Below are 27,083 nucleotides of genomic sequence, written 5' to 3'. Positions count from 1 at the left end.
CATCGCAACACCCATCGATGTGTGTATGCATGCGAGTTTGTTTTCGTTACCGCCGCTGTGGAGGTCACCAGCCGATGGGGTGACGCATCAGCCCCCCCCCCCCTCCATCCAACCCTGTGTGCATCCATCATTTTCCCTTAAAGAATTTTCACCCCTCATCGAGCAGCAATGGTTTCAAACTTTTCTGTACACAAACACGGTGCTACTGGTGCGAGGTGTCTCTGTGTGTGTGTGGGTTGAATGAATGCATTCGTTGGGCGGAGGGCGCCGGTGTAAGGGCAAACGGGAGTGGAGTGTTGGCTTTAGCGTCGGCCCTTCCGCCGGCAGTGTTGGCAGCGTGGTTCGTCGCGAGCAGGTTAGTTGAGCTCAGGCCGCGACCGTTGCAGCACGTGTCTCGATTCTCCGGGCAGCAGATTCGCTTTGTACGGGCTGGCTTTTTTTTCGCACAAACTTCCCATTTCCCCTTTGCTCCGTGCAGTGGAACGATTTTGAAGTAGAGTTTTACATTTGAGAAATAAAATTTAAACCGTTTATAGATCGAATAGGAAAAAAAACAGGTGTTTTCCCGCTTTACAAAACAGCGCGAAACTATTTCGTGTCAAATCCCAATTGTGTCACGTAGTGTATTGGATCGTGCTCAGTGTGTGTTGGTGTGTATTTAAAATTCCAATCGAAATTTGAGGTGAAAGGTTCAGCCTTTCGAGAGTGGAAAACAGTGAGAAGTAAAAGAAAGCAACCAAATACAACCTCCGTTACCTCTTTCGGGTTTATTAAACGGCTAAAGCGTTCAGTGATTTCGGGCATCGATTAAACAACAGCTACGACCACACAAAATGTCCTGGAGATACGCGGTATGTGTGTTTGTTTGTATGCGTGCGAATGGGGAAAGGGAGAAAAGGGTTAAATGGGTTGAAAAAGTAAAATAAAAACAGAGAGAGGGGAAGAGTTTTTTTTTTTATCCACACAATCGCCCATCATCGAGCTTTTTCGGAGTTTGATGGAGTTTGATCGTAAGCTGGTTTTTATTGGGGATTGAACGTTTAGCTTTATGGGCTTTGCAAATCAGCATTATGTATCAAAATCTCTTTTTTAAAGATTTTTAATAAGTATTATACAAAGTAGAAAGCATCTCATAGCGTTTTGAGCAGAAAACATGCAAAAACGCCTAAAGTTAGACAATCTGCTCGTCATTGCTTGTTAATATCCATATAATAACCACTTTTTAGTCTCTGTTGTACCTTTCTTTTCGTATTTGTTCCTACTTTTGCCTTTGAAATAGAAAACAGCAAACAGTTATTCATGTAATTTTGCGAAAACTTCAAATCAAGATAAACCATCCACCCTTATAAGCTTATCTATTTCCACTCAAACAACTCTTACGGGGCCAATCACTCCTACGATGCTTTATTGGAGCTCGTATGAAAATTGATGCTTCCCCATGCATCGATACGCATTACGCTCACCTTTTGGCACGAAGAAACGCAAGCAAGCAAAACAAAAAAAAACATAACACCCAACTGATTGCTTCTGTCTGCTTCCTAATCCCATCATTTATCCGGCTAATCGGGAAAGGTCGGTGGCGGTCGTAACTCGTTCGGATGTAACCTATCATCCGGTTCGATGGTGCAATTTCGCTTCCTTCTCTTCTGCCTCACTCCGATCGTTAATAGCCCAATTGATTTAGTGTGTCACAAAGGAGCTCGGCCCCGGGAACTGATCTGATGAACCGATGTACCACAGGCCAGCACACACTGAGGTAACGGCAGCAGCAGCAGCAGCAGCTAGTTATGAGCATACATTTAACCCCCCGGCAGTACCCCATCGCTCAGGTCGAAGGGTCACAAATGACGCCGTACGGGCAGCGATTCGGGTTTGGATCGCCGCCACCATTGTTTGTTATTGTTTTGCACGGTTGGATAATCGTTCGCTGTGGGAAGGATGGGGGTGGAGATGATTGCAAATCAGCCGCGGCGATGCTACACTTCCCCGGTGTTCTAAATGGCCCTACCTTTTTTCCGAACCGAATCACCGGAAATAGATTATCCCGAGCGGCCTGCGATGACAATGTACCGAATGGGGTGGGTAAAACTGGGCAGCTCGATCAGTCTGTTTGGGGATTTGTTGTCATTCTAGATGAGCGGATGAGTCAATCGAGTGGAATTGGATGCGTCACAAGAACGGTTTGCATCGGTTGCCGGTCGAGCGGAGTGGTTTGATGATAGATAGAGCTTTAGTTTAATTACAAATGATGCTATCGGTGCTTTCTGAGACATTGTTCGATAATGATTCATCTGACTGCGATTAGATGGTTTGCAATACTAAACAAAAATAACTTACAATTTATAGATTCTCATCAATCTGTCTCTAATTCAAACACATTTAACTTTACCTTGAAATAAATTTAGCCATCACCGTTTGTGGGGCATTTGCAAATAAACCCTCTAATTATAGTCATTATCACCTGCCCGACGCGATGAAACCAGACGATGCGTGGATAAGCGAACCTGTCGGCGGCCAAAACAGCCGCGACGCTTGACAGTTCCCGGATGAACCTGTCCGGTTGCTTGCCGCGGTCCAACCGAATGCGGCGACCACCACAACCGGTGGTGCGGTGACCGTGAATGGAATTGTGCAAAAAAAATATGCAAACATCCTCACCGCACGTTGGTACGCCGGGAATGCCATTTTTAGATGCCACGCGTTCGCCCCATCGACGCATCGTGCGGGGGCACACTGAACGAACTTCTTGGGCGTTGGCGTTCACGGGGTGTGTGACTGTTTACGCGTTTGAACTTTGAGCAGAACCAGTAGCAGCGTGTGTGTGTGTTGGTAGAAGTACAACCAGGCGGTAGTAGATAGAGTGCAGGACGTGCACGTGCTAGAAATACCGAACCGGGCTGCACACGATGCATAACAACTGTGCGAATGCAAATCTCCCCCTCAGCGCTCGTAATAGAAACCCAGACCCGGTTTTCCCCCTTTGCAGAAGACCTTTGCGGAGGGGCTAAATTGGACCATTGGATTGGACTTTGGTCGCTTTTTTTTTCGCAAGTGGCAAGTGCAATCTCGAAGGTTTTGAACGCTCAAGTGAAGGAAAAGGTCGCTCCCTCCCCAACGACCTAGGACGGAAGGTACATCGTAAAGCATGTAGGACCTCCATGGCACAGGATGTTGGGGACCGGGTTCTTGTCAGGGGTCTTGAATGTCTATTCTAGGACACGCTAGCGGAGCATGTGGTTGCTTTTTTGAAGTTGTCGGGTTTGAAGGCAGCAACCGTGATGCCGTTTAATAATGCATCAAAATTAGCTTTTAATGTGCCTCAAAGCTATTTTCGGTGTGCAATAAATGTAATTTGCCTTGAGGTGAAGAGTTGGTTTCGGGGGGGGAAATTTTTCTTGCAAAACTGAGTCATTTTGAGGAAGTTTGAAAAGAGTTGTTTTGTTGAAAAATATGGCAATATTAATTTTGTTTCTATTTGACAATTAATCATACGCCTGAATGTAGGCAATATGGGGTACTTTATTGCTTTATTAGGATTCAGCAATGTTCTTATTTTATGATATACTATAAATCTAATTCTGATAGTGAAATGAATGCAATTATCATAAATTTCCAATGAATATCAAACCTCGTCAAATAAAACACAATTTAGTCTTGCATACAGCTGCAAATTTAAATTGCACACCGTAAATCACCGCCAGCACCGCGACTACAATAATTTCAAATCCAACACATTAGCTAAAAACGTTGCTGTCTCGTCTCCCGTCGCCCATTCCAAAAATAATCATAAATAATCAAGCCTCCAGCTGCAACCCTGCCCACACCAATGTTGATAACAAACCGGCTGCACAGCTGTTCGGACACATATTCGCCGCGCTCAATCCCAATTCTAACTTTATCCATAAATCCTCACCAAACTTTCCCACAAATTACACACACATACACAAAGATACAAGCGTTTGTGGCCCACCAACGAGGAGACGTGTGTTGCGATTTTTGCACATATTATTCACGCCGAGGTGTCAGATTATGGACACCTTCGCACAGGCTCCCCACTGATAGCCGAAGCGGCCACCGAACCGAAGAAGAAAAGAGCAAAAACAAAGAGATTGCAAACAGCTAAATGTAACCGTTACTACTGTACTACCTCCGAGCGAACGCGAGAACATAAATATTAACAAACGTTACGGACGATTATATTTACGGGCGACCGTGCCTCGTTCCATCTCTTGTTGTTCCTCTTGTTGCTGTGTGTTATTTTGGGGGGGCGGGAGTGGGCATCACAAAAATAGAAACCATTTGCCATGGTTGTGGTGGCGGTTTGGAGGCAGGAAAGGGAATCGTTTTATTTTCCCTCTTTTTATGTGTGCCGCGCTGTGCGCTTTCACCCGCTCTTCAATGGTTGGTTTTTGGCAATATAAGAATAAGTGGAGGTGAGAGTTGTTGTCATTGCATCGGCTATCGTTCTGGTGTACGAGGGCGGGAGGAGAGTCTGGGTTTGATGATACTCCCAGCGGTATTGCTTACAATTGAACCTGACGACACGACACACAAGCAGCGGTGTGTTGGATGATAATGACGCTTGCGGGAAGAACGATTGGGATGATGCCAAGCCGAGCAGCCCGAGAATAAAGTGTGTCAACCGCCAGCCAAACAGAGGGGAGTTGGGAAAAGCATTTGTCAGAATTAAAATAAACACTTGTTACCCGATTTGTGCAAGCGGCACAAGTGGATGGCATTTTAATGGCTTGTTCTTTAGTTCCACGAACAAAAAAACGGAGTAAAATGCTCCTCAGGTGCATCACCACCGATTGTCCCAAATAAATAAATTAATCATTTGCATCACTCGAAATAAACCATTGCAGTGACGCTTACACTTTGATTTAAAATTAAAACTTTGCCCACTGTATCCCCGCAAGCATCTCGCCACAAAAGAAGCATAACTTTTACTGTCCGCACCTTTAGGGCAGACAATCGGCACACTGAAAGTGAAATAATAAAATAACAAAAACCAACCACCGGGCGTCTCCATGGAAAGCTGTTAAAATGAAATACGGCAGCAGCGCAAAGGCGAGCCTCGAGCGGTGCGATTTTACAGCTCAGTCTCCGGCAAAAACCTCGGGTGACAAATCATGCTCCTTCTCCAGCTCTCTCTCTCTCTCTCTCTCTCTCTCTCTCTCTCCCGGAATGCCAGATTGGATTTATCACCGTTGTTTAATTTTCCTGAAATCCATTAATTTCCCACGGTGCTTTATTTCCCTCGTCCTCCTCTCGGGGCGATGGACACGTACCGACACACCGAATCCGATTTCCTGGCGCGCAATAAAGCCGACCGGGAGGACCATTGTGTTTAGCGCTTGAGAAGATCAATATTGCTAGCTAGGAACGAAAAGGGAAGGGAAAAGCTTTTGCACAGTATTTTTTCCTTTATCCAGTTCTACAATTGTGCCTTGGTAGAAGGCAGACACGCCAAACAGCTTCCACATTTCCAGTGCACGGACGACAAGTGGGAATGCAATAAAGAAAACTCGCCCACACCGACACACAATCTGTGTGAGTATTCTTGTTGTGCCCAGGCCAACCCATGCCCCAACAACCTCTTCAGCAGCGGTGCGTGCGGCGGCTGCAAGCGGAACTTCTGGAACGAATCTCCTAATCCGGCGTTGGACGTGTTCGTGCGGAACGCGGTGAGCATACCTAATGGTTCGTAATTATTCCCACCGGAGGACGCTCTGGAGCGTTGAAAGGAACGGCAAGCTTAAGTTTACTTTGTAGCGTGCGCTTTTTTTTTTGCTCTGCTATTTTCCTTTTCTAAACTGTTGTGTGGAGCGTTTCATAACTTGCATCCAATTAGGGGTGTAATTTGTCGCAAAAAGGCTGCTTCAATTAGTTGCTACAGGTGCGATGGTAAATGTTTTCCACCGACTGTTATAATGGATGTACTAAATGAACGGTGGTTTCAAATAGAACCTTGAATAGGAAAATTGTTTAAATTTCTTCCTCCCGTTTTTGCACCTTGCAACATCGCCGCAGCGCAAAGTTAATTATAATCCGCTGTGCGCGGGGTGTTAACGCATTAACGCGAAACGAAACCACGCTAGCATCTCACCTTGCGCCACACCACACACGCTATGCTCCACATTTTGGATGAGTGTCATCAGACAAGAGGGGGCCGAACATCATTCTAGCCGGTGGCGAACCGCGCGCAAAGTTTGGCACATTTTCACCGCCACGGCACGCTGCGAGTGGAGTGGAACTATTTTTACACTTCACAAACTGCTTGTATGTGTGTGTGTGTGCTTGAAGTAAACCCGCCGAAGCCGAAACTGTGAAAAACACGATCATGACATTGGAATGCTGGATGGGATGGACGGCCGTGGCGTCCGAGACTAGAATTCCCGTTTTGCTTTATTACCATGCGCTGGGCGAGCTGGGTGAGTGGTTTTCAGTGGCCGGTCGAGCGATAGAATTAACGATGCTCTAGAGTTATGACTTATTGGATCGTTAAATTGCCACTCACAGCGAGCGAGCGATATAGAATCGCGTGGTTCGGAACCAAAAACTCGTTACTGAGTTCGATTTAAAGCCAATCAATCGCACCGTGGATTCGTGTCGTAAAGTAATACTCTCACACAATGATGGATCATTTTATTTCCTATTCCGTTTTTCAACTTGATGTTGATCGCAATTGTGACTGGAGCGACAAAATTTACGATCAAACTTTGACCCACCGAACTGTCCTCCAAAAGCGTCCAAAATAACAGCATCCAATCAGCTACTTACAGCGGCCAGAAATATACACTCGCATGAGTGCATTTTCTCATCAACTTAATAAATGATTTACCTCACCAAACCACCCAACCATCGATGCATCTCCACGCCAGGTAGCATAACAAAACCACCAGCAACATCAATAATTACAAGATCCACTCGACGACACACCACATCCGGGCTCGGTTTCCTTTATTGGTGCCGGGGAGAAGTAATCAATTATAATCCAATTATAGCGAACGCCAACGGGACGGTTTTGGGTGGGATGTTTCCCAGCGTTCGCGTGTAATTAGTTTCCCTTCTCGGGAGAATCAGGGCGTGTGCATATCTGTGTGGTCATGTGGTGATGTTTTGCACGAATCTGTCACAACTGTGCATCCCCGTTGGAGAGGATAAAGTAAACAAGCGCGCTTATCTCGCGCGTTTTATCGATCGGTTAAGGTATTAAAAGGGAGGCAATCCCACCCACCTGCGGGGTCCAGTGCATCCAACCGTTCCTTTGCCGAGTTGCAGTTAATTCCCGTAAATGGTATTTATTATTTGCATCGTGCTACGAATACGCGAAAAAAAAACAACCGACAACCACCGTCAAGCAGAGACCCAAATAAAGGTCACACGTGCGCAAAGGTGTGCGAAGAAGAGGAAAACAAACTCCATACATTCCTGCCTGTTCCCTGTGTGTGTGTGTGTGTGTGTGTGTGGCATGTCGAGGGAATAATATTTGTCAACTTCGGTCAGCCGTACCGCTCCATTATGGCGGGAAAATGCCCACACGAAAAGTGTGCATATGTGCCCACCACGCTATATTGCGTTTTGATTTGTTTCCATAGTTTTTTTTTCTGCTGAAAGAGTATGAAACGAGGCTCGCTGAAATTCGCTCAAACGAAGCATAAGCGGAAAGTTTGTTGATTAAAACTATTTTTGCCAGAGGGAAAACAACGAGCAGCCAACTTTTGGTTTTCATTAGCAGCATTTTTCATGGATGATTTATTATTGCTAAAGTTCCGTGGCGTCTTTCTCGATTTTTTGTAGCGTGATTTGTGAGAAAATAGTTAAGCATGGTTGAATGTTTGATTATTTTCTCACCAATGACACTTTTATTGTAGTTGTCCTGAAGTAGGATGAACTGTGCCATAATTTACAATTTATAGTCTTTTCTTTTGATTTATTACAGCATTTTTTAGTAATTAATAAATTAACACAATTTATTTCTGTATCAAAACGAATACGATGTAGATTTTAAGGAATGAATAAGATAAAAAGTTTAAAATAAAATTAAACTTGTTGTATTTTTATTCTAATCGAGAAGGTTAAATTTTACTAATTCTTTAAATTACCATATGTACCATTTTTACCGCGCCACAAAAAAAACCTTGATCACCCCTGCACACAAACCGCATCGTTTACCACAGCCTTAAGCGAGCGTTACGAAGCGTTACGCTGTTTACTTGCACTCGTTGCTAGCGTTACAAACAGCGCGACATTCCCGCACGCGTTTGCCATCGGAAACTGAAACAAACAAATTCATTTCACCTCATCCCCGTCGGAAGTTATCGGAACGTGTGAGGGGCAGCGGGGCGGGACTTCCTGGTGGCCTTGTCCTAATAATTTTTCCATTTTCCACTTTCCATCCTCACATTCCCTTTGCCTTAGCGAAGTTGCACCTCTTGCCGAGGTTCAGGCGAAGGACAACGGCACAGTTTTGAAAGGGGGGGAGAAGAACGCCCTTGCAGCAGTGCCTCTTCAGGGGTTTTTTCCCTTCTTTGTACGGCTGGCCACTCGTCTGGCCATACTTCTTCTGCCAAAGGGTCGTTGTGTGTTTGCTTTGCGAGGTGAACTGGAAAAACATGCAAAATCCTTTTATCCTCGTCGCACGATTTTTCCTCCACTCTCGTTGCTGGCGGGGAAGAGTACCTGTGTAATTGCTATTTCTAGTCGGTGGCTGAATGGTAGGCTAAAATTACTACGATAAAGAAGCGTCCAGTTGACCGGTTCCACTTGCCCCTGTACGTACATAAAGTACAAAGCAAGCATGCAAACACAATTTGGTTTCGTGTTTGATGAAGTCGTTCCTTTTTAGCGCACAGCGCGTTTGCCGTTGATTGGAAGTTTTTCCCCTCCTCGGCAGTGAAAATAGAGCCGAAAGTTTTAGCTGATTGGGAGTGATTAGGAATCAGGGTCTATTGGGGGTGGTTGTCGAACAAAGCGCACGGTTTGGAGAATGCTATTCCGAACTGTTTAATTACTATTGAACAAGTTTTTTGCTTGAAACTTCCTTCGGCAAAGTTGTACTGCCGGTTGATAGCTTTTGGCATGTAGAGGATTAAATCCTTCAATCTACCACCCTACACTCTTTTGCCCACTAGCAATTTCCAGGAAGCGGTAACCAATTCCCATTTTCATACAAAATGCAATGCATTGTTCACCATCGCATATTAGTGCCCGATCGATTCATTGTAGCCTGTCGCGGGTAATTACGTCGCATGCACCACCCGAATGGACACTTTGTCTAATGGAATAGATCATATCCCAGCAGTAACGTTGTCAACGTTCACAACAAATGTACAAAGTGGCACTCCCGTACTACTATATATAATTATTGCTTTTTTTGTCCTCCCTCCTTACCGTTCTGTTGTACTCCCTTTGCAATGTAGCGTTGCTCACTATCTCGTTGTCACCCTGTATTCCGAGAGTGACACTCTCATACAGCGGAATTACTGCTGACCTTGAACTAGCGGGAAGCTTACCCACCCGGTAACACGCTGGCACTGGTAGAAGTAGATCAAGAGCATACGACAATACGAATTTCCCGTACACGATTCAAACCCTTTCGATCGATGAACTCTGCCACTGGAATGGCAACATCGTTGCCTTTCCTCTGAGCACGGCTGACACTAAGCTCTAGCTGAAGGACATCCTGCCCGTACTACAATATTTACTACGAACCCAATTTCGGGGAACTGGATCTGTTAAGATTTTTCACCAGAACACAACAATTCACAGGCTGAATAAATTACTGACCGCCGGTGCCGGTGCCGGTGCTGTCGATGGGTTGAGAGGTCGAGTCACGTCCTTCAAGCGACGCGTTGCTTCGGAAATGAGTGTTGCAGCGAAAATTTCGAGGAACGACCCCGCCGTACGATGACTTCCAGGCATGTTGGCGCCTTTTTTTGTGTCGCAGTAGAGTAAGCAAGTGAAATCACTCCTTTAAACCATTCCAAAAGTTTACTATTGCAGTGATATCTTGTTGGAGAATGCTGCAAAAATCTGCATAATCCTTCAAAGCCCTCTCAAGTACTTGCAGGATGCTAATTGTCTTAATACGTTCTCAGTGCTCGTTTAAACCATCTCAAAAAATGGGAGCAATATTCAAATCCACAAATCTACCTGCCCTAACATACTGTTCATAATTCTTCTCCAACGAACGCTCGCCATAGTTTTTGGCAGTGTTCCAGAAAAGTGGTACCATTCTTCGTCACTAAAATGGGACCAGCGAGCAAGCGAGGACACGAGCTACGACTTAATTCAATCACGCTTTTCCACGAACAACCGGACCGGAATACGAGTTTCCCATCATTTCCGTTTTGAACACTGCACGATAAGCGGCTGCCCTGTAGGCATCAAACCATCAAAAGCGGATAGGACGGGTACATCCGGAAAAGAGATTGGCGAACCTCTGAATTATACACGAGAAATTGAAAAGCATCTACTCTACGGATTATCTCAGGTAGCTCAGGTCGTATGTCCTGGGGCAAGGTGCGCGGTTGGATACATTAACATCCTCCACTAGAGCACACGTATGTGTGTGTGTGTGTGGTAGGAGAAATGTCATTATGACCGCTCCTTCTGTTATCAGCAGCCGTACATCGACCCCGAAAGTCTCGGCATTGTCGGTAGCAGAAAACTCCTTTCACAAAGACCAGGGGAATGGTAGCGTGCGATGACGGACCGATTGCATGAGCAGAACGGTCTGGAGGTGTCACAGTTCCGCCGGTCCGTTTGGTTCCAGTTACAACAACTGGTGAAAAGCTCACCCCCCCTCAAATTTTCTGCGGAAAGCTTCACACCAAACACCAAACAACGAGTCGATTCGTTTGTATTATTCATTAGCTAGGGACGCCTCGGGAAGTCCTCGGGGTTGAGGATCCCATTCCCAAACCACACACACACGCGCACTTGTATCTACCATTGTGAAATGCCTCCAAGCGATGGGTAGAAAAGCTCGTCAGTCAATAGGCGGTTACAGAAGGGGAGAATCACGGGAAAAACGGAAAGCGCGACAAGCAAAACCCGAATGCCATTTGAATACGAATCGGTAGCTGCTGCTACCGTACAGCGTCGTACACCTGGGTGTAGGTTAGGACCTTACCTTACCGGAGCAGTCATTCCGTTCTGGGACTTTGGTGCGAGTTGTCGTGTTGGACGAGCAGGACGAGCAGGATTCAAAGTTTGGTTGGTTGGAAGTGATTTGATCGGAACCGCATGCTGTAACCGCTGTGCTCCGCGTGTTCACAGTGTTTGGTTTTATGTGTTTAGTGGCTGCAAACAGCAAACAGCAAAGAAGTGCAATCCAGTGAAGAAGGGTTCTTCATTTAAAAAAAAAAAACACGAACTACAGTGCGGATAGATTTTATTATTACGATCGGCAAAACTTGTTCTGCTCCTGACGACCTCTTTTCGCCCGAGACATAAAATGGCTAAAACTCTGAAGAAGGTGAATGACCTGATAGAATGGGAAGAATATGTAGTTCTCGATTGGGGGGTTCGTTTGTCGGTTGAGACCGCAGAGAAACTCAAAATTTGCATATCCACTCTGATTAATGATGATGTAGTGTCAAACGTATGTTTAAAGATGATTAATGGCCCCAAGAATTGTGATGATATTATAGTTTTGTGTGTTTTGCAGTTTTTTACATTTTTGTGGATTTTTTTTCTAACCCTTTTTGAAGAAACTGGCATTGTGTGACTTTTTACGTGAAGTCCTATTCATGGAGAGATAAACACGACTTATTTAGGATTTAACCACTGGGTCATATTAATTTTATTTTTACATAAATGGCTATTCTTTGCGATATAGGATACATAGTGTCGTGTATTTATCATTTTTATAGAAAAGTTTACTAAAGACTTATTTAACTGAAATCAATTTTTATCAAACCTTACAGAGTTCATTGAAATTTCACTATAAACGCATGTATGAAGCTGTTCATCTTCTCTTGTATAAAACTCACCAGCTAGATGTCATTCAACTTTTGAATTTTACATGACAATGTTGCGAGTGTTTACCCCAATTTCTCTTCCACCAAAACTGGAGCATCCTTAACAATCGGTAAACCGTGCACTTAATGTAATTATTCTTCCCTCCAACCCGCCTCCAACATGCACACACGCAAATCGATGTCTCGCAGTTTGAATATTTTATCTATAAAACACGCACGCCAAACACCAAACAGAGGACACGCGCGTTCGAGACAATGTACCGCTTCGCTTCAGTCCCTGTGCATCTCCTTGCAGGGTCCAAAACCATCCACCGTTCTTCACGCTCCTTTGTGATTCCTTCATTGTTATTCATGTACCAACGAAACAAGAAAGAAGCCAAGCTCCACTGTCTGTGGATCTGCATCCATCATGGTAATGGATTAGTTTTGTCATGTTTATCGATGGCAAAGAATCGAACTTACGCCCGGGCAACTAGGATTAGGTACTATACCTCCTCCCTACGAAGTGCACTGACTCGACACGTGCCCAACTAAAGCTTACGCTTTTGTTCTTTGGGGTCTTTTTCCGCGTTCCGCACTGTAAATAAAGTATAAAACAATACCATACATAATTCAATGGCTTTATCAGCGATTTATGAAGTGCCAATATGAACACCCTTGGCCCCCCCCTCTGTGAGTCCTTCCTGTTGGAGGAATATTGGCGCTTTCAAAGACACTTGAATGACTTTGCAAGAGAAAGAGGCAGGAAGCAGCAAACAAAAAGAACAATGCCACTCTTCCGATGGGAACGCAAAAAACGGTACCTAATCGATAATCCATACCGTAGTTCCTTTCCGATTCTGGGGCGAGTTGTGGCGCGTGCCCCTTTGACGGTTGCGAACTTATCGCTCCAGTAAAATCTCTGTCCACCAGCTTATTTGACCGTTTTGATGACTCACTTGAACCACTTTCGGGAAGGGCCTCTGATATCTGTGCGCACAGCTATGAGCCATCACGACCCATGGGCGTGTGACTTGCGGAACTGATTTGTGACCGTCAACACACACTGATGATGGTGATGATTATGATGGGGTTTTGGTTTCGCACAGGGATTGGTCGGTTTATGATATTTAATTAGCGCTTTCTATGAGCGATAATCACGCACTTCTTCCGTGCTGGGTATTAATTTGTCTGTGTGCTTGTACGCTCTCTCTCTCTCTCCTTACAGTATCTGACACACTACCGTAACAACGACAAGATGGCAGAACAAACGACCGGCAGGCAGCTACAGCGGATCCTGCACTACTCCGTCACACCGTGCCGGCCCATGCTGGGCCTTCGACGTTCCGAATGTGCATTATACGACGTTGACTGTGATGAAGTCTATCCACGGCTGTACATTGGCGATGCGTAAGTGCAGGAAAAGGCCACCAAAGCAAAGGCTTTCTTGCTTACATTTCTATTGCCATTACAGCAACTCAGCTAAAAACAAACAGTATTTGCGGCTGATCGGTGTAACGCACGTGCTGAACACGGCGGAAGGCACGCGCTTCGGGCAGGTGGATACGGGCCACAGCTACTACCGGGACATGTCCGGCATCAGGTAAGCATGTGTAGACGCCACTTGCAAAAATGGGAAACCCTTCCCCTTTTCCTCCCAAAAACAACACTGGATAGGCAAAATTTGGCACCAAACTGAAAACTCTCTCGCACTTCACACCTCGGTCTTAGAAGAGCTTCCTCGTGTCGTGGAGAAAGTGTCTGCTGGGCGCTTCCGAAACGACACGAGGAGCAGCTAGGAAGATGCAAAACACCTGCTAAATAACCGTGGGCTAGTGGTGTGCTAGGGTTGGGCAGTATTTCTACCATCACTCACTGTCTCAAGGTGTACGTTCAGGTATATGGGCTTTCCGATGATTGATCAGCCGACGACGGACATCAGCCGGTACTTCTACATTGCCTCCAAGTTTATCGAGAATGGTATCAACAGTGGAGGTGAGTGTTTTTGGCTTTCGTGTAAGGATTTGAGCATCTTCAACTCACTATGTGTATCTTTCTCTCTCCAAAACAGGTAAGGTCCTTGTGCACTGTATGATGGGCATGTCCCGTTCGGCGACCTGCGTGCTGGCGTACCTCATGATCGCCCGCAAGATGACCGCCGCCGAGGCGATCCGCACCGTCCGAATGCATCGGGACATTCGCCCGAACGAGGGCTTCCTCCAGCAGCTGGCCGATCTGGACAATGAGCTGAAGCGTGACCGGTTGTACTATTGACTCGAGTGTGGCCAACGCTTCAGGAAGAAATAATGCCGATTATATTAATCTAAACGTGTGGGGGGGGAAAAAACATGGCGCAAACCGAGGCAGCAGCTCTAACCCAACAGCAGAACAACACGCACCCATCATGTGTTTGTGTGCATGGAAACTAATATACTCTCAAGCTCATCCAATCACACGAACAACAAAACAATGCTATTTTAAACACTTACTGTGCAGGCGTACGTAATGGATGCTCGGTTGAAGGTTTCCAGGGTCGTGCTCGTGACATATAGATGGCAGCTCTAGTCGGCAGGCAATATTGTGATTTAGAAAACAAAAAAAAAAAATCGAACAGGGGAGGGGAAATTTTGTTTCTTGTTTTGGGGACACTACTCCAACATCCATTCCGAATACGGGGAGGGACAGACAACACGAGGAGTTGGAGCATTACAATTCGCCTGCGGCTTATTGTTGATGGAGTTCAATAAGGTGACGCACAGAAAGAAGTTACTACACCAAATATAACATTATGAGTTAAGTATGCAAAACAAAAAACTACATTCTACCACACATCTTAGATCGTTTGTGTTTGCTCTTGTATGTTAGATTAATGTATGACATTACAGAGGAGGCTCTACATTGACCGCTTTTGTTAAACTTGAGCTGGAGAAGCAAATCACAACCTAAAGAATTCCTCCATGAGACCATTTAAGACCAGAAACAATATCAGAATTTCGCTTTAACAAAAATTGGTTTTTTCCAAAACCAATCAACGAACAAGAGATCTTTGCAGAAGATACAACAGCAATCCAGGGAAATACAAAACATACCAATCCTTTACCCGAGTAGTAGTGCTAGCGAAGACTTTTGAAAGGGTGAAAGGAACTCCGTTGTCTAGGATTAGATCCGCTAGTCAGCTCTCCAGGAGTACAACAATAGGCAGAACTTCTCACCAGTCATGGTTGAGTGGTCGTTGTACAGATGCTAGAGACACCGAACTCCACCGTATGTCAGCTGAGATTATGTTACCATTTCACTACGTTCTGAAGGCAACTACCACTGTGTACTACATCTAATCTAATGAAGCAAACTCTACACTTGAATCAACAAGAAATGAGAGGAAGCAAACCAAAAAAACAAATCCTCCGAATCTCATCGAACGACACAAAATTGTGTTAAGGACAAACTGTTTTAGACCGCGGAGAAACGAACGATCAGCTGTTGTAGTGCAGTAGAACCAATAATAATAATAATTAAATACTAGACCACTGGCTTAGGCCAGTTGAAGAGGAAGAGCCAAGCCAGTTGGAGGAGATAATACACACTTTTTGATAACAACTAGTAGTGCTAAATTATTCAAAAACAAAACAAAAAAAAACCAAAGCCATATTCTAGCCGCTGGTCGTGCGTACGAAACGGGAATGGGGAAAAGAGAATAGAAAAAATGGGGTTTGGAAACACAAAACAAACGTTGCCAAGGCAGAGCCTATGGAGTTTTAAGCGTTCGGGGGAAGAAAAAAAAACATTATAAAAATGGAAGTAGCCATCGTAGAGCGTTCGACGTAGAGACGCCTGGACGACATATTGAAAGTTTTAAAGCCTGGATTGGAAGTAGGAAAGGTCCCGATAATCAGAATGCCTGGATTATGCTTTAGCCGTTTGCCTATACGCCAGCATCCAAGGTGCAGGTGGCAGTATTAGAGCACTATTTACAGATAGCGAATAGGAATGGGAAGAGGTGTAAAAGGGTTAGAAGCGAAAGGCAAGTGCTATTAGGAATGGTTTTAAATCATAACGGGCGATGTAACGATGAGATTATGAGATGACACACAACACATACACCTACCAAAACATACACCACAGGCATCGAAATGGATGATCTAATAAAGAAAGGAGCAAACAACAAAACAGAGAAGAAAATGGTTCTAAACAAAACGACCCCGACACTGCGGTGTGTGTGTGTGTGTGTGTGTGTGTGTGTGTGTGTGTGTGTGTGTGTGTGTGTGTGTGTGTGTGTGTGTGTGTGTGTGTATTTTTACTTGCACAAGCGGCTCTGTTGACTAGCTCCGATCGATCTACTGGAGGGAACGTGATCACGAGGATGTCGTTAGCGCTGTGTATGTCCCCCATCCTTTCCGTAAGCAAAACACAGTGTCATCATTCACGGCCGGACACGAGCCGTTCCTTGAGCAGAAACGCTAGCGATCATCTTATCAACGCGACTTGATCAATGCCAATGTTTTGGTGAACGGTAAGTAGCAACATTCGCTCGCGTTGCATCTCCATAATTCCGGGATCGCTGGGTGGTGTGGTGCCTTGCGGAAAGCACGCGCTGGCGCTTATTAGCGCATCCAGAGCAAGAATGCACTCAACAAGCGAAGACAAAATAATGCTCCGATTACGGTCTGCCAGATCTGTGTTCTAATCAACGCTGAACATGACTTAGAAGTAGGCTCATCGTCCTCCAAAAAAAAAAAGTAGTTCAATGTGCCTCTCCCCTACAGGGTGAAGGCCATACCGGAGAAGCGTTTTGCTGTCTTATGACGAAATATTCCAGAAAAAAAGGAAACACAACGGTCCTTCTGTCGGTCAGTTGGGCTTGCGAGATAATTGCGGTCAGCACCGGACACCGGATTGGCCCTCCTCTGCTGCCTACTGCGTAGCGGCCGTCCTAGTTCTGCGCCGATCGATAACCTCACCGCGACGTGGTGAAAGGCGACCACAGCGGGCGCGCTGTGTAAAGTTCTTTGCCACGTCGCAGATGGAAGTTCCGTGGACCACGCCCCGCTTTGCACCAGATTCGACCGGTACACGTCACAAACTGCCACACACACACACACACACACACACACACACACACACACACACACACATGCGCTCTGCCCGGTTCTAGCTGGCCGAGAATGCGGCAATTGACCGGGACAAAGTGCGAGCTGCACGTGCAAAATCGTGCCTCTGGGGAGGGACTGGATGGGTTCCTGGGTCTTATCGGAGGCTGTAATATGGGCTCTATGGCGCCCTACATTGTGACGATAGATCATTAATTACGATTAACGATCGATCAATTAACTGGAAGTTGAAAGCCATTTTAGGGCCCAGTGCCAGAACCCCCAGAATGGTACATCTGCAGGGTCAGAAGGCGCGCAGGGTACGGCACCGTCAGGTACACGCCAACACAGCGATACCGCGCGGGCTCACACTTCGTGCGGCCGCGGCCCTTGAAATAAACAATAAACAGCCAATCCCCGGATGAGTGCTTCCTATCAAATCCACACTGATAAGAGCATATGTCGTTGCCTTTGGATTCGAGGGGGAGCCACCCGGAAGGGCGCTTGGGGGAAGAAGCGCTCTAGCGATACGTTCTCTATTCGGAGGGTGCACCCAAGTAGAGGAGACGATGTCTCAAGTCGATTTGTCTCAAGTCGAAATCCCAAGTGGTCGATTTGTTCGCGCCTGTCCCCCTGGCGTGTAGGTAATTTGGGCAATAGTAGTAGTACCAAATAAAACAAGGGCCTTGGGATTTGTTGTGATTAAACAAAACACACACAGCGATACAGCGAGCCACATTTGAACGGCATTTGAACGGGCAAGAGATCACAACCACCACCACCAGAACCAGCTCGCTCGCTGCAGATCGGTTACGGATGATCTCGTCCAGTGCCCCAGCTATCTATGTATTGGTGCCGCTTGCAAAGATGTTATTATTATTGTGCCCGCGCATTCTGGAACCCTGAGCACGATTCGCATCCCACCCTGTCGCCACAATCTCCTATCAGTGCCTCCGCCTTTAGTCGATGAGTGCGGCAAGTGCGGGTTAGAGTGTCCTTTATCAGCTGGCGGCAGCCAGTGGTCCGGGATCAGTTGAATCTCAACTGCACGGTGAGTAAGTACCACAGTGTCCGTCCCATTGCAGACCGTGCCGTTGTCTCTGTGTGCTCTAGTGTGTTGCTGTAGTGTGTTGCTTGTGTACTTAGAACTGCCAAAGGATCAGGAAGCGATCAGCTCAATCAGCCAGTGTGTCCGTCGTTTTGCCAAACAGAGGGGCACAGTAGTGCCAAGTGATATGAGCTAGAGAACGAGAGAGAGAGAGAGAGCCCAAGAAGCGTTTGTGTGGAAATAGTGGCCAAAGCAAAGCAGCGGCGTGTGCCTGTATGTTGTTGTGCTGGTAGTCGACAGCCGTTACACCAACCAGCAGGATGTCTGCAAACTGCGAAATTACCATCACCGGACCGCAGGAGGCACAAACCAAGAGCAGCCTCATTGTGGTCTCCAACCGGTTGCCGTTCGTGCTCAAGCGAGACCCCAAGACGGGCAAGCTGAGTCGTCATGCTAGGTAGGTTACCAGTCCTCCCTTTCTTTCACTGACCCTTTACAGTGACCCATTACGACATAGACGCGTCATCGCTGTGTGGTAGCTGATATTTGTGCGACTTTTCGGTTGATTCTTTTGTGGACAAAACGTTTCGTTGAGATAAGCCACGTACAAAGTGTTGTCGAGTGTGTGTTTGATGCTACTAAGACGATTCTGGCAAGAGGTACAGCCGGATTCAAGTTTGGCGTTTGCTTGCGCAAATGACCCCTCCTCGGGAGAAGTTGTTTACGGTCTGTTTATTTGTTTTTATAACGGTGTGTTTTTGTTTTGTGCAGTCTGATTTTTTGGTTCCCTTTTGCTACATTTCCGTGCTACTGCGGCTGCTGGTACGAGCAATGGTAATCAAAAGTGTGTCAATGTTGGCTGACCTATGCCATGCGTGACGTCATGATGGGAGTGGATCGGTAGAAGAGCGAAGAAACACATGTGAAATAAAGTAAAGAAAGGAATTCTGGATTCTGTAAAGCGTTTGTGATGACTTTCATGATCATCATAAATCAAACTGCTCCGGGGAATGAGTATCCTGAAGCTCTATGGCCTCGTTATGGTTGCACGTCTTGCTCGGCTGAAACCGGGTCAATCATAGAGATGTTAAACATCAGGATCTTGTAGAATTTTCTGGAAATTTCATATGTAGCATAAGGTGTAATAAAGCACTCTACATGATCATCTTGACGATCAAGCTCTTGATAATTAGAATTTCTCAATATACTTCCAGAGGTAATCCCTTTTTCCGGAAATATCTATGTCCCAGTTTCTTCTCAAGCCAATTGAACACCCAGCAGAACCCGACAACACGCGTAGTCTTCAATTTGTGGGTAATTTATTTTTAATCCTCCCGGATAAGATAAGGCGTCAATACAGCACCTTATCATTTTATTGACAGAAATAAGACACCGAGATACAAGCGCGATTAAATTAGCCTCACTTCAAATTACAACTGTACCGATTGATTGAACAGCTGTCATCCGATTGGCCATTCTGTATTACCTTCAGCCGATGTACTCGTTCATCGATTGTCTCGAGCCTGATAGCGCTTATCAGAGAGTAGGGCGGCGCGGGCGCTCACGTTTAGTTCCGCGTGGATGGCTGGCCTAACAAAGGTGTAGCACTACCCCCCGGAGAGGGATAGTACCGAGGAAATGGGTCTTGATTATTGGTGGCGATGTCTTGCGCCCCGCTCTGGGGACGATGATGGGTTACGACCCGATTGCGAATCAATGAAGATCGCGTTATGGTTGATTGCCATAGCAACGGCCGTATAAGGTATTGCAGATATGGCGGATCTGAGAAGTTGGACACATGGGAATCTGTATCTGATCGGTGGGCACTCATTCATTGTGCGGCATGGATGGTTCACGTGATCGGTGTGTCGGGTTGGACTCGAGAATCCGCTGGTAAACGTCTCAATAAACATCGCGGCTCGCGCGCGCGCGCACTCTTCTTATCAGTCCGGATGAGTAGTGCGACTTCAAGGGCTGGGAGGCGATTGTAATCCAACCCCGGAAAGGCCTCGCTGGATGGGAGGGAGCTCCTCGCTGCAAAGAGTGTACCTTTGCGCGGTGAGGTAACCTACACCTTCCCCAATCACCCTTCACTTGGTACATCAGGAATAACAATTCCCAATGACTTTGAGAGACTGGGGCCCGGGGCCGTATCGGTCAAGGGTTCCCATGTTTACTCACTCAAACACTCACATAATTATTGGACTCCACTACCGAGGATTAGCCGATCTTGAAAGGGCGGGGAGTGACGTTACAGACGACGTTGTTCATCCTTCCGGCGTGTGATAGCGATAGGCACGCGCGTGCATTACATTACGATTATCATGCTTCCCTGCGCACTGTTGTGTTTACAACACCCTCACCCGCACTCTTGAAGGTCTATCTTTACAATCACGCTTCTTTCTCTATGTACTTTTCCAAAAACAGTGCCGGCGGATTAGTCACAGCAGTTGCACCGGTCGTGATCAAGGGCAAAGGGCTGTGGGTTGGCTGGTCCGGAATTACGCTGACGGACGAGAACGAACCAATTCCGGAGTCGGACCCAACGGATAACACACCCACTGCCGGGTTGCTGTCGGAGCAGGTCGTCTCGGTCAACGTGGAGCCGAAGCTGTTCGATAGTTACTACAATGGCTGCTGCAACGGTACGTTCTGGCCACTGTTTCACTCGATGCCGGGGCGGGCCACGTTCTGTGCCGACCACTGGAAGTCGTACTATGAGGTGAACAAAGAGTTTGCGGCCCGCACGATCGAAGCGTTGGCGATCGCTGTCCGCAAGAACACGCACCCGGGCGTGCCACTGATCTGGATCCACGACTATCATCTGATGCTCGCTGCGAACTGGATCCGGGAGGCGGCTGACGAGCGGAATCTACCGTACCAGATGGCGTTCTTCCTGCACATCCCGTTCCCGCCGTGGGATATCTTCCGCCTCTATCCGTGGTCGGATGAGATCCTGCAGGGTATGCTGGCGTGCGATATGATCGGGTTTCATATTCGCGACTATTGCCTGAACTTTGTTGATTGCTGCCAGCGCAATCTTGGATGTCGTGTGGATAGGAAGAACTTGCTGGTGGAACACGGTGGACGATCAGTTCGTGTGCGGCCGCTGCCGATCGGCATTCCGTTCGATCGGTTCGTGGAGTTGGCGCACTCTGCGCGCAAGGTGATCAACACGAACCAGAAGATCATTCTGGGGGTGGATCGGTTGGACTATACCAAGGGTTTGGTCAATCGGCTGAAGGCTTTCGAGGTGCTGCTGGAGAAGCATCCGGAGCATCGTGAAAATGTGAGTCTGCTGCAGATTTCCGTTCCCTCGCGAACGGACGTCAAGGAGTACCAGGAATTGAAGGAAGAGATGGATCAGCTTGTGGGTCGGATAAATGGACGCTTCACAACTGTAAATTGGTCTCCGATCCGTTACATCTATGGGTGTGTTGGACAGGAGGAACTGGCTGCGTTTTACCGGGAAGCTTCCGTGTGTCTGGTGACGCCACTCCGCGATGGTATGAACCTGGTGGCGAAGGAGTTCGTCGCCTGCCAGATCAATGAGCCGCCGGGTGTGCTGATCGTGTCGCCGTTCGCTGGAGCTGGTGAAACGATGCACGAGGCCCTCCTCTGCAATCCGTACGAGCTGGATGCAGCAGCTGAGGTGATACACCGTGCGCTCACAATGCCGGAAGACGAGCGAACGCTCCGGATGTCACGTATGCGACGTCGCGAGATGCAGCACGATGTGAACAGCTGGATGCGGCAGTTCCTGAAGGCGATGGGTTCGCTCGAGGAGGACGACATCGGTACGACCACGATGCAACCGGTCACTGTGGATGATTTCGATGACTATCTGCTCAAGTAAGAAGGTTTACCTGGAGGTTGTTTCAATCGTTGGGAACAAACTCTAATCAATCGGTTCTCAATATTTCCCCACAGTTACATCGGCTACAACCATAAGCTTGCCCTTCTGCTCGATTACGATGGTACACTGGCCCCGATAGCACCCCATCCCGATCTGGCCACCCTACCGCCGGAGACGAAAAACGTACTGCAACGGTTGTCCAACCACTCGGACGTGTACATAGCCATCATCTCCGGGCGCAATGTGGAGAACGTGAAGCAGATGGTAGGCATCGAGGGTATCACTTATGCGGGCAACCACGGGCTGGAGATTCTCCATCCGGACGGTAGCAAGTTTGTGCATCCGATGCCGATCGAGTACGAGGACAAAGTCAGTGGACTGTTGAAGTCGCTCCAAGATTCGGTATGTTCTTCCGAAGAAGTCCTCTTGACGTGGTGTTACTAATGTGTATCACGGTTCGTTGACAGGTTTGTGGTGATGGCGCCTGGGTCGAGAACAAGGGACCACTGCTGACGTATCACTATCGCGAAACACCGCCCGAGCTGCGCCCGGCCATGGTGGAAAAGGCACGCCAGCTGATCATCCAGTTCGGGTTCCGTGCGGCGGAAGCACACTGTGCGATCGAGGCCAAACCCCCGGTACAGTGGAACAAGGGCCGCGCATCCATCTACATCCTGCGCACGGCGTTCGGTGTGGATTGGAGTGAGCGCATCAAGATCATCTACGCCGGTGACGATATGACCGATGAGGACGCCATGATGGTAGGTGATGTTTTTGGTGGTGGTGCTCAGAGCATAACCCCCTGCAAGTAATAACTTCTCTCCTCTTTTTCATTCACAGGCCCTCAAAGGTATGGCGGCGACGTTCCGCGTCACAAACTCGCAGATCATCAAGACGTCCGCCGAGCGGCGCCTGCCATCGACCGACTCCGTGCTGACGATGCTGAAGTGGGTCGAGCGACACTTTATGCGCCGCAAGCCGCGCGCCAACAGTCTCACGTACCGCGGCAAGAAGAAGGACTGCGTCAAGATGCAGATGGCCTTCGATCTGGTGCCGAACACGAGTGCGGCCAACAGTGCCGCCAGCAGTTCCGATGAGCGTGATTGAGGTGGGGTGGCATTGGTGCCGAAACACCCTTTTAATGTATAAGTGGTTAGCTTTATTCCATTCCCCAATTCCTTGCCCTTTCCTTGCCAAAACCCTGTTTTGCGTAATTTTATTAGTCTACTCTTAGTTGGTTCGTGAAGCAAAAGTATGCCTTAGAATTGCTTTTGTTAAGCCTTTCTTTTGGTTTGGTTTGTTTTTTGTTCGAAAACATGCCCTCGCTGTATGTTTCTGTTATGTTTTAGCGCGTTTTCGAAGCATGTTTGTATTGTTTCACACACACACACACACACACACAGACACACACACACACAGGCGTTAAAAGGGGTAGCGTTTAAGTTTTACGAATAGAAAGCTTGTGTGAATGTTGGATGAAAGCAAGGAACCTTTCTTTCGGGAACATTGATGATATTCGGAATCAAACAGGAATGTTTTTAGAATTAGGTTTAGAGAAAGTGCAATAAATTCTTAGTTGGTTACTAAGCAAAACGAGTGTGTTTGTTGTTTAAAAGAAATATTTTGGACTCGATTGCACCTGTAAAACAGTTATGTACATCCAAAATTGAATTGAATTTCCCAAATATCACAAGTTTTCCTCCAATTTCACACCCGGTGTAATTTTCTAAAAAGACTTTGTTGTTGTTTTTGGGAAAACGGGATGAAATCAGAGATAACAAGAGGCCATAAACTGCTCTGAAGCGATCTGAATTCGACAGCCAAAATGTACTAGATTGTTCCTGTAACGATAAGACTTCTTCCCATCATTGTTAATGTCTGATTAACTAGTCGTAGCCTTTGTTCAGCTTATTGAAGTAGAAAAAGGGCTCCCTCAATCTCATTCTTCAGTCAACTACCAATCGAGAAATGATTTTCAATCGGTTTGGTTTATCCTAATCTTGATCTAAGATGTTCCGAGGAATGTAGTTGTTTGCTATTGGGTACCCGTTAACACTATAGCAAGATTTATTGCCCTCTTTTCCTATTAAGATAAAGTAGCACGCGCCTCGGGAGAAATACTTTTGTGTATGCTCTACAACCCAGCTTTTACGGAATGGATGAATTATCATCGTGGAAGTGTGCGTTTCGCTTGAAAAGAAACCGAAGATTGTCGCCGAGCATAGATTAGATTGTATATGAATCCCGCGGGTGCGGGAATTCATCACTTTATTACACTAATCTGTTGGAAAGTTGTATAATACAAAAGCTGATATACCTAGGCGTTTAGTACAGTAGCGATTAGTCTAAGTGGGATCGTGCTGTTTTACCCCCCTCCCGATGCAGCAACAACCCGCCTGTGTCCTGTGTCGTACACTGTCGCCGTGATGTGGTCGTCATGTGCACACTCTTATGAATTGGGGTGTACAATCCCGTTCGTGTAAGTGCACCCGTCCGGACGTTCCAGTCAGGTCCGGCTTGGTTGTAACAGCCGTGACAAATTGATCACAGTGGACAAACTTAATTGCAGCCTAACCCATTACACATTGCTGTGCGAAACGACCAGCCACGATATGATAAAGTAAAACAGGAATATTGGATACATGGCAAGAGCTTTCCGGTTCGGTGGTTGACTGTCGCCGAGGAATATTATCGAAGCTACACGGAGAAGGTGGGGAGGTGTGTTAGTGTGTGGTGTCAAAAGTGGAACTTCTTAAAGCTTACCATAAGTTGCCCAACCGAACCCCACCGATGACACGAGGAACCGGAGGAAGAATAGAAAGGCCGTCTGCGTGCTGAACAGAATGATTCGACACACTATTAGTGCTAGAGCGCATGGCGTCAAACAGTAGCCAAGTACGCAGATTGATTGGAAAAAGGAGCTAAAATAAAAAACGAGAAGTTTTACTATCAAAATTTACATTACCACAGGTAAGGCGCTAGGGCTTTTTACATACATTTTCCCACCAAGCAGCTTGGAATTAAGTGTCACAATCATGGCACCGATCCAGACGATAACAAAAACCTGCGCGAACTCGGGCCCGCCGTCGTGCATCTCATCGGACGAACCGTGAAGGATGGTGGCCATAAACGTGCACAGCACCAGCGGCCCCCACAGGTCCCAGTCCCTCAGCAGGGTGTTCTTTTCCCGCGGTATGAGGACGTGGTAGAATTTGACACCGACCGCCTTTACGTCACGCATCTGTGGGGGAAGAACAATAAACAATCCGGAGTGAGTTGAATGGTTGCAATTCATTCGGCGGCCAGTACACCCGTACGATTGTGTCCCGGATCGGTTCGTCCAGTGTGTTGAAGTCGGGCGAGCTGGGATCGGTCGTGTTGCGTGGCCCACTGGTAACGGTCATGTCACCGCTCATCAGCTCGGAAGGCGATTCCGCTCCATCGTCGTACAGCTGGAGAACCAACGAACGTGGCAGTAAAATACACACAGGGAAAATGAGTCACAAGTTGGGGGTAAAGTAACTTTTCCTGCAAGTGGAACTCACCTCTAACGTTGTTTCCGGTGACGACATGGCTTTTTTGTGTGGGTGAGCAGTAGTTAAATGAAGAATTTACATGAAAATAGCTAAAAACTACCGCAAACTGTGCCCGAGTGTGTTGTGTTTTCTTTTCGTTCCGCATTTGACAGCTGTTTATTGTGACAGTCAGAGTGGCCAGATTAGTTTTGCGGTTTTCGGTAGAAGTATATGTAAAGATTTTTTCGGTAGTTTTCGGTAGGCTTTGAAGTGTTGACCGGAGGGGGGTGAAGGTTGTCGGAGATGGAAGCTAATCTGACCCATGAAGAGAAGCACGAGAAAATAACATCTTTCATTTATTTAAAGGAGATAGTTTAGATCTGTTTCATAGCGGTCACATGAGGCCTTTCTGAAGTGTCGATCTGAAAATTGTATTAGGGAATTTCTATCTAAATTCTATTAGGGAAATCCAACAAATGATTGGATCGCTCTAGCAGCAATCGAACGCGACATCGAACATGAAAAATATATTGGATTTTACATGTTCGATGTGATAACCCACAAATCGAACATGTGAAATCCTATACATTTTTCATGTTTGATGTCGTGTTCTATTGCTGCTAGAGCGCCGGGTTACATTATCTTTCAATTTGCATATAAAATTTTATCAGCGCGTTCGATTTCATGAAGTGCAGACACGGGCCTTAGTTGTCTCTTTTGAACTTCTGGTTCTGGTCGCTAGTGATTTTCATATAGAGTTTAATACATTAAGTGATTTTGGAAATGATTATATCCCTACCAGCATTAAACGGCTTTGAAGGCATTCAGAAGGCATTTAAGGCCTTAGTCGCCTTAGAAGGCGAATAAAGATTTCAACCGAAACTTTCACGGCTGAAACGGGATCTCTTCGAAATCTTTCAACTTTTTGATTCAACGAGAACAGATAACTTGCCGCCATCTTAGCTTGTTTATATACTGGTTTTGCACCCTCACTAATGTAACTGCCAACTAGAGTAGTGACAACGCTTTTAGTTCCGTACAGAGAAAGCGTGTGTTCAAATCCTAATTTTTATTATCTTTTTTCTGTGTTTATTTCTTTTTAAATTAATATTTTCTTGCTATAATTAGAACAAATCAAATTTATGTGAAGCGAAATTTTAAAAACACCTTTTAAAAAACATAATAATGACTATGTTTACCCTTCATAATCAGGATGGGAGAAATATGTATCTCATTTCTCCTTTTACTAGAGTTATCGAAATAAGTTTGATATATTAATACCTTTCAACGGGTTGGTCTTTAACAACCGAATAATGCAGACCATATTTAATAAAGTGAAATAGCTCAGAGCTTAACGCAAGAGAACATAACACGTAAATCGTGCTATCGAATCTCACGCACATATCTGGGAACACTACAACAGCGCAGTGCCGAAGACGCTTGTAAGGTTTTCTTTTGACAGTTGCAATTTCAAATTTCAAATCAAAAGCGAAATTTTTCAATGACATATTTCAAAGGCATTTAATTACTGCTAAATGCACTGCTGATCGCCTTCAATTCGCCGGCGATTATAAGGCGATTAGAAGGCATTTAACGGAAATTTGCGGG

General features: G+C 46.3%; 3 protein-coding genes across 6 annotated transcripts; 2 read left to right on the top strand and 1 right to left on the bottom strand.

Annotated features, from left to right (window-relative positions):
• The first annotated feature begins 200 nt into the window (after positions 1–200).
• On the top strand, positions 201–15,355 carry LOC121597580 (dual specificity protein phosphatase 3). Of its 4 annotated transcripts, none has more exons than XM_041923433.1 (6): positions 201–851; positions 5,436–5,687; positions 13,198–13,379; positions 13,444–13,572; positions 13,855–13,964; positions 14,041–15,355. In XM_041923433.1, exons 1-6 carry the CDS (start codon positions 834–836, stop codon positions 14,241–14,243), a joined length of 894 nt encoding a protein of 297 aa, XP_041779367.1. In that variant the 5' UTR covers positions 201–833; the 3' UTR covers positions 14,244–15,355. The 4 variants fall into 4 exon arrangements, with proteins under 4 accessions (XP_041779367.1, XP_041779368.1, XP_041779370.1 ...); XM_041923434.1 differs by having other exon boundaries at positions 204–851; positions 13,867–13,964; XM_041923436.1 differs by lacking the exon at positions 5,436–5,687 and having other exon boundaries at positions 332–851.
• A 2,631-nt stretch (positions 15,356–17,986) lies between these two features.
• On the top strand, positions 17,987–23,553 carry LOC121597577 (alpha,alpha-trehalose-phosphate synthase [UDP-forming]). The gene is made up of 5 exons (XM_041923426.1): positions 17,987–18,561; positions 20,532–21,956; positions 22,035–22,362; positions 22,428–22,721; positions 22,801–23,553. The coding sequence occupies exons 1-5, from the start codon at positions 18,425–18,427 to the stop codon at positions 23,065–23,067; spliced, it is 2,451 nt and encodes an 816-aa protein (XP_041779360.1). The 5' UTR covers positions 17,987–18,424; the 3' UTR covers positions 23,068–23,553.
• A 633-nt stretch (positions 23,554–24,186) lies between these two features.
• Positions 24,187–25,649, bottom strand: LOC121597582 (protein YIPF6). Its single transcript, XM_041923438.1, has 5 exons — positions 25,506–25,649; positions 25,278–25,412; positions 24,957–25,201; positions 24,724–24,881; positions 24,187–24,657 (listed from the first exon to the last, which is right to left on the bottom strand). Exons 1-5 carry the CDS (start codon positions 25,530–25,532, stop codon positions 24,539–24,541), a joined length of 684 nt encoding a protein of 227 aa, XP_041779372.1. The 5' UTR covers positions 25,533–25,649; the 3' UTR covers positions 24,187–24,538.
• Positions 25,650–27,083: the final 1,434 nt, after the last annotated feature.

The sequence above is a fragment of the Anopheles merus genome, chromosome 3R (assembly GCF_017562075.2).
Source record: "Anopheles merus strain MAF chromosome 3R, AmerM5.1, whole genome shotgun sequence".
NCBI classification, from domain to species: Eukaryota; Metazoa; Arthropoda; class Insecta; order Diptera; family Culicidae; genus Anopheles; species Anopheles merus.
The sequence above is the reverse complement of the archived record's forward strand: the minus strand, read 5'-3'. Positions and strand labels throughout refer to the sequence as shown.